The sequence below is a fragment of the Pecten maximus genome, chromosome 13 (genome assembly GCF_902652985.1).
Source record: "Pecten maximus chromosome 13, xPecMax1.1, whole genome shotgun sequence".
Lineage (NCBI taxonomy): Eukaryota > Metazoa > Mollusca > Bivalvia > Pectinida > Pectinidae > Pecten > Pecten maximus.
Genome location: NC_047027.1, coordinates 13451745 through 13460051, shown reverse-complemented (window position 1 = coordinate 13460051; position 8307 = coordinate 13451745). Strand labels below are relative to the sequence as shown.

Here is an 8307-nt window from a genome sequence, read left to right as displayed (position 1 = left end):
AGGTATTTAAACATTTCATTTTAAAAGAATTTTGCAAGTTCGTTAATTGCATTTTTTTTTTAGAAATCTATCTTTTGCACGTCTCTGCCTCTGTAATGTATGTTTAATGTGCTTCAATCAGAATCATAATGTGGTTGTGGATATGTCTGCTATCTTCAGTAATTGGACTACTTCAAAATACATCAATTATTATCAAAATGTCATTCCTGTAGGAAATATGACATCATTATAAATGTATATACGTCTTTTGTAATATAGAAATGTTTTTTTAAAGTAAAAAGAAAATGTAGCCTCCATTTGAAGGACACCTTTCACGCTTAGCTAACTTGACCTAAATTGATAAAAAATATTTCAGATTCTTTATTCCTGACTTTCAATCAAAATTATTGGTGAAACTCTACAAATACAGTGGTTGTATTGTGACGTTACACGTTATCGGCTATATTCCATATCTAATTGAGACTAATATCTTTGAAGTGACAGCCATGCTATATTTTATCTGATAAAATTATCCCGTTGGGTTAAGGTTGTATTTGACAGACAGCGAGGCTTCGTATGCATCACCTAATCACATCGTCCTTCTATCAACCTTGGCACACTTTTAACGTTTTAAGATCTGATGTAGTTAATTATCTGTACAACTGTCAAATATGTGACCCATACAGTCTGTCTGTCTGTCTGTCTGTCATTTGTTTATATCTGTCCCTCGTTTTATCGATATTGAGTTAGAATTAAAACGTCGTTGTTATGTCGATATTGAGTTAGAATTAAAATGTCGTTGTTATGTCGATATTCTTTGTTGTAGACACACGTCGTAATATACAAGACATAAAAAATGTATTTCTGATATTTTATTACAAAGATAAACTTCAACATCACATATATGGCAACCATTTTGGATCGGCGTAACAGAAATAAGTCCGTTACGTAAACATGAATAAATTAAAAACATGTGGGGAGGCATCTGAGCTACAAATATGTAGCATGGACATCAGGAACATACTGATATTTTATTTGATTTTAATTTGCATATCACTTATTTTCATTTGTTCCACTTTATTTCCGTGTTTCAACCTTTGCCATTTCATACAGTAGTGTAATACTGGCCATTAATTGGGTTATCTTACAATATGTTTTACACTAAACTAAATAAAAATTCAGTTTCCCCTGTAGTTCTTCTAACATTACGTTTGTTTACGATTTCAATTTTTTTCGAATTCGAAAAGATATGCATATAGATATTAAGAATGATATTGATTTCTAGTTTCAAATAAGAATCAATTATTTTAAACTAACAATAAAATTAACATATTAGTAACAGTATTGTATTAGTATCCTGTCAGACAGTGGTCAGTTTTCATTTAAGTATTTTTCTTAATCTACATCTTCAGGTTATTAAAGCGGAAATAAACCATGGCATTTTCTCAATTTAAATTGTTCATTAGATGAGGATATGTAATAACGAATTTAATATTATAATGTTTCAATTTTCAATGATGGTCTTCATTCGTCGGAAATTTTATGTTGGAGAATTAATAAATCTAATGATTTAAGAGTCATCTCAACATTGACATAAATACCGATATATAAAACCAGCAAAAATGGAGAAAAAATCAAAATACAAATATGGAACAAATGGATTTCTTCAATGAAAAAAGACTTCTATAAAATATATATATCAAAAGGATATTCAGCCATTACTCGCGACCTGCGCGGATACTCAATATGCCAGCATATTGAGGTAGAGTTGTATACAAGGAAAAGCAGATATATTATATTGCAATTAGGAAAAAAGTTTCGGTTTTATCAGATATTCAATACCCTACCGAAGATCGGCAGTGCCTCTAACTGTACAGCTGTATCAACTATACCACATAGAGTAAATAATGTACTCGTGGTAAGAAGGAAAATCATACATTTCCCCCTGTTACCTGTTTCTCTGAAACGTCATTGCGTATTTTGTCATCATTTTCATATATATGTCTTTCTTTCAGTTTTTCCTTCCTTCCTCCATCGTTTCTTCTCTATTTCATTCTTTCTTTCTCTCCTTGAATTTCATTCAATCTCTCACTTATTGTCTTTCTTAATCTTTCTTACAAAATTGGAAAAAGATATAATAGCAAGACAAAATAGGTTAACAGTTGATGTAGTAGCAAATACGTTACGAAATCTGTATATGCTTTTTTACAGTCAGTAGCGACTTTATATCGTTCGTTGATTGGATAATTTTGATACCAATGTCACCACGATTTGTTCATATTTTGAGTGGTATACTGATATGGAGAATACCTCTGAATTGTCCTTGGCTGAGATCGGTAAAATGGAGCTCCGTTCTGGCTTGGATGGCAGTGGTTGTTTGGAGTTTGGGCACGGCCTGCTGAATAGCCAATGGTGTAACCGGAGGAAGAAGATGTGCGCGTTGGCAGACTTGCACTACTGATTGTCTTTGGTGAGTAGGTATTGGAGGAAGAAGTGTTGTTTTGAGCAAATTGACAGGAAGTGAGAGGTTTTACGTCTCTCTGACTAGGCGATGAACTTCCGTTTACTTCAGCAAAACGACAGCTGCTGAAAGAAGGCTTGATGTCATGGTCATAACAAGTAGTAGGAATCATATCGCTGGCTGACGAGTATGTCTGCAGGTTTGGAATAGATTGTAAGTTCGGAACCGACTGTACGTTTTGGACATTCGGAACACCTTGGATGTTTCGCACATTCTGTACGCTACTTACATTGTTTATGGTGTGTGGGTTAACGTTGGCGTATGTGTTGCCCTGGAACGTTTGTGGATGGCTCTGATGGTAACGATGGACGGGAGCTGATGAACAGCCATTATACAAAGAGTTCTGTAACTGTTCAGCTTGTGTGTTTGAAGAAGAGGACGAACTCTGCATTGACTGGATGATTGCGTTGAAGTTGAATCTGTAGGTGTGTCTTTTTCCCGCCACCTTTGTCAGAATCATTTTGTCGTAATAGTACCGCAGCGCCCTACTCATATTGTCATAGTTCATAGTGGCTTTGTTTTTGCGTTGACCCCATTTTCTAGCCACTGCTTCCGGATCAATCATTCGGAACTCTCCGCTTGTCCCGCCACTCTCCCATTTAATGCAGTCATCGTTTCCACTCTCGGTCAAAATCTCCAGAAGGAACTGCCACAGTTTTATTTGACCTCCTCCTTTAATACAAATACACATTGATTATTTATTACGGATTAAAATCATCAAATTATAAAATAAGGATATATCAGCCCGAGGAATCCAAAGAAAATATATTTAAGTATTGCGATATTTTCACTTTCATCAAAGTATTACGAAGTTTAAGATGATAGAATATACAACACAAGCTAAAACATAAACTACAATACGTACCGACAAGGAGAGAAGTGATCCTTTTTAGATGATCCTCACGAGACACCTCAGGGGTTGATTTCGGAGGCGATCGGGACGGAACTGGAAAAAAATCCAAAGTTTTATATGATATTCAACAATATATAGTTCGAGGACATTCGGAAAATTATCATCTTTTTTAAAGTCACATTCCATCACTTAGCTTAAACAACTAGATAAAATTATTTTGATATTTACTAAAATAGATAACAGCTATCTATGTTCACAGCAAAGTGTAAACGGGTATTTAATGGAATAAAGACTTTCTTACTTATCCTATTCTTATCCATTGCTGACAGTGCGGCGACCAACCCATACACCATTTAACATTGCTTAAGTATATTTATGACAGCACACTCCTTAACCACTGGGTACAGGTATATTGGCCTACACACTGCACTACTTGACCTTTCATGCTTGAGCGGTTTTCACCCCAAAAGTGTTCTATTTATGCATGATTAAACACCGCCATCGAGTTAAGGCATATAATCACATGTGTTTGCATGCCTAATGATTTCGATGAACAAACCCACGCAGATAATTGAATGATTATAACAATATTGACAATGCTTTTCAACACACACACAAGATTACGTGTATAATTATACATCATTCAATAGTAGTTTAGATATTCTACATTGTTATTCTAGTTTGTTCTTCCGTCTTCAAAAAGCTATGTTATTTCTAGCGTATATGCAACTTACCATGTTGAATAGGATTGTCTGGTTCGGTTTTTAAGATACAGTCCATGATATCAGACAATGGGTCCTCTACCCTGTTGTAGTTTACAGTAAAATCAGAAACAGACGGCATGTTGCTGGAAAATCCAGATCGAGACACGTGCTCTTCATAGCTTGGCGGGAACTTTTGTTGGCTCTTCTGCTCTTGTGTTTCACTGTCGTCTAACAAAATGCATGATGGTATAAAGTTAGTAAGATTGGTCAATGTCCTTGAATCTTCACATTTCTTAGAAGCAACAGCGGGGTAAATAGAATGTGCGTTTAAATCATAGGATGGCACAATATCTTCTATGTCTGCATCAGGCACCGCCTGGTCACTGCTGCCATCAAATAAAGAGAAGATTTCCTGTTCAAAGTCAGTCAGGCTGGACTGGTCAGTTGCCGAAGACACGAAGCTGGCCGGACTAGCTGAAAAGCCGAAGATATCAGGGGACGGGGTGGGTTGTCGGTCGTTGTACATTTTCAATCTGTAAAAAAAAAACCACAAACGTTATTTTTCCATTGCCAATATTACTAAGGAAAACATGAAAATAAGATCTGAAAAAAATAAAAGTGTTATATTAAATTTTCTTATAAATTAATTTGGAATTAATATGCATACTCATAGCGGCAAAGTATCAAATCACAAAGTCATTTACAAAAAAAAAAGAAAAATGAAAAAAAAACCTAAACACCGTTAACTTACAGCTTAGGGTTGCATGTACGAGATATTTGACCAAGAAATAATCATAAATCCTCAAAATATCTAACGTCTTTAGTAGTCTAAGTATTGTAGATACTTGTACTCAGTAATAGTATAAGTATTGTAGATACTAGTACTCAGTAATAGTCTAAGTATACATCATGTTGCTCACTGCTGAGTGTCATTAGCAATGAGCAGCGCAGTGTATGGCTGGGTACTTATACCCAGATATTGTTGTCAACGTTGCCCAGATGACGTCATACAATACAATGCAAACCTAAAAAATATTTATGTCCGGGTAATGTACGGGAAATACCAACTAGAAACTCCCGATCTAGTCAGAAAAAGGGTTATTCTGATAACCAGCGTGTCTCGTCGTACATATCATAAACTTTATACATAATACACCTGAATACAGACACAGCATTATGTGTTTTCCTGAGAACGAATACTCAATATGCATGGTATATACTTTTTCGGACTTTTGACACTCTGCATAATAAATCTTCTTTTGAATTGTTTATTGCATATTATATTCATTTCATTATCTCTTATTATAGTATTTCTATTGAATATTATACTTATATTTAAGAGCAATAAAACGTTTGCGAATATATTATAGACATAACCATTTGCTTTAATCCAGTTTATTGACAACACATATAACTACATTAATCCCCTTTCTAGCATGTTTACTTATTTAATTCAATGAAATGTGAATTTGACATTCCAATACTTGTTCGTATCTGGGATGTGTGCGCGCGCAAAGAATCTCGTGCGTCAAAGGCAGCCCTTAGCCACTCGATATATGACATATGTACTGATAAGCGACAGGCGCGGATTGTAACTTAGAATACCTTCAGATTCCATATCACTGAGGGTTAAACAGGATTAACGGAGTTAATGTTGGCCCAGTTTTAAATTGTTATCAGTTTGATTTTAATATCAAAATATGGAGCAGAGGTACAGAAGACGATAGTATAATGGGATATGTCAACATAGATTTAAAACTCTGATTATATTTATATTTAGTTCAGAAATCAATGACCATTTGACATATAGAAAAAAGCATTTATTCTTATTTTAGTTCTGGTGATGGCCGGAATAGATTTGACAAGGTTTAGTCAGTACAACATGTGTCACAATCGCCGATAAATATGGTAGTTAACATTCGTGTTCCTATTGTTAACTGGCACTGATGTACACAATAGCTTCTATTGTGTTTGCCAACAACCTTTAAATATAACCTGATTACATCCCTGTGTATTGGGACAAACGCAAGCCAATGCCATCATATAAAGTAAAATTATATAGACATATATATATGCTGTGTACCTGTCAATGTCTGTATAAGGATATATACACCTAAACAACAACAAAATCCTGGATGGCTCCACTCACATAGACGAATAGTTATGTAATCACTCAACTGCTACTTGGACGAAACCCAAATCTGTATTTACATTTACATTAGTTTTCACGTTCCTGCATATCTGGTTTTTGATAGAAACTTATTTAAGATAAACCTACGAGTGTACATGTTAGTTTTCGTATAATAAGTTGTAATAGAACGGTTGGTCATTATGCTAGTGTAATGTTTATTGTGAATATAAGTACACACGTACTTATCATATTTATATTATATATTGTTGTCTGTCTATGATATTACGGAATGGGATATCGTGTTTATAGCATTGGACGTACACGACTGTTATGCTATTAGGTGAAGTTTGTTATTAAACAGGAAAATAGCTTAATTTAAAGCTTTTTATCATAAGATGGAATATATGTGAGGTTTACAAAATATTAAGAAAATGTTTAATTGATGTTAGAGATCAACTGATTTGTTGCTTAATATGTGCATGGTTAGTTTATAACCAATCTACTATTAGATAATAACTTAAAATGTTAGTTTGTTTGTGCTTTAAACAATTGAATGTTTTACTGCGTTTATTGGTCAATAAAATCGATATAAAAGTCAAGGGAAACATGACAGGTATGTCAACGTAATAATGAACAATACAACCTTAAATATCCAATGCATAAAGCTGACACAAGAATGTTTTATATTACAACATTTACTGCCAAAATAGATACAAATCAATGTGTATATATAGTCTATAGGTCATTTTAGATTTTACAAATTAGACTTTATTTCGTTTTAGGTTAAACTTGTGTATACTGAAGAAGTTATAAAAGATGTGTAATATGAATGAATAAGTCAGATTAGCTAATCATAATATATTTGTAAATAGTTACCGCATGTCAATTTTGTTCAATATGCAGTGTATTTAGATATCAACAGAATATATGTATGATAACGTATGTATTAAGACAGTGTTGTAGTTCTAATAGTTGACAAAACATTGCAATATAACATAATGTGATACAAATATTATCAATGAGGATAGCAATAATTACATAGTGTACCTACCTTGATTAAAATCACAGGTAATACTCCTCGCATGTGTGTAGTAGCGTTTACATTCTATGAATGAACTGATATGTATGTCACTGAGGTATATACTACCAAACATGACTGTTTACCTGAAAGGTGAGTCAGACAGGGGTTACAATACAACCCACGGTCGCGGACATTGTCACAATAGCTAAACAGCATATAAATGGTCTTCTCACCTGTATAACAGTCCTGTAGGTGTATATACGAAGGTGTATTTACCTGTCCAGGTACACTCACAGGTGAGTATACCAATGTCATCAACAAATTATACCTACCTTTATGCATCGATGCTTACATCGATAGTAAACTCACAAACATTACCTAACATGAACTTACCTGTAAAAGTTTTACCTGTGTACTCCTAATAATCTCTAAACCCGAGTGACTATGACCGTAATAACTGTCTGTTTAACGGTTCATTTACAGTTAAAAGGATGCCGAACCCATGTGTTGGTACCGAGGACCTAACTCTAGGTAATAACGACGTAACGGTTTGTGAACAGAAAGTCCGTAGTTTATTGAGATAAAAAGTATATGTACACACTTTTCAGTTTTATCTCTGTTGGTATATTACATGTACTTTCGGAATTCACTCTAACACCATAAATAAGACATTTACGATAACTTTATTCTGACCCCACTTAGAACTAGTAAAGTGTTGATTTTACTCTTTTTTCTTTCTTTTTGTTTTGTTTGTTTGTTTGTTTGTTGTTGTTTTTTTATTTTTTTTTAATTGATTGCTGTTTCTGCTGCATTATTGAACTACTTTGTATCGTTGCTTTACTGCAATTAACAATCAGTAATGTCATGTTAAAAGCGGCATGGTGGCTCCACAAGTAAAAGATCCAAATGGTACCCGTTAGATAACCACTTTCATTCAATATTCTGTTGTTGTTGTTTTTGTTGTTGTTGTTGTTGTTGTTGCTGCTGCTGCTGCTGCTGCTGTTGTTGTTTTGTTGTTGTTGTTGCTGTTACTGCTATGAGTTGAGAAGCATAAATATTAATAATTGTAAGATGAAAGTATTACAGTTAAATACATAA

At 34.0% G+C, this 8307-nt stretch overlaps 1 protein-coding gene across 2 annotated transcripts; it reads right to left on the bottom strand.

The window, feature by feature from the left end:
* Positions 1-838: 838 nt before the first annotated feature.
* Positions 839-7364, bottom strand: LOC117341030 (ETS-related transcription factor Elf-1-like). Of its 2 annotated transcripts, none has more exons than XM_033902843.1 (4): positions 7240-7364; positions 4088-4590; positions 3366-3446; positions 839-3172 (listed from the first exon to the last, which is right to left on the bottom strand). In XM_033902843.1, the coding sequence occupies exons 2-4, from the start codon at positions 4581-4583 to the stop codon at positions 2241-2243; spliced, it is 1509 nt and encodes a 502-aa protein (XP_033758734.1). In that variant the 5' UTR covers positions 4584-4590; positions 7240-7364; the 3' UTR covers positions 839-2240. The 2 variants fall into 2 exon arrangements, with proteins under 2 accessions (XP_033758734.1, XP_033758735.1); XM_033902844.1 differs by lacking the exon at positions 7240-7364 and adding an exon at positions 4809-4939.
* Positions 7365-8307: the final 943 nt, after the last annotated feature.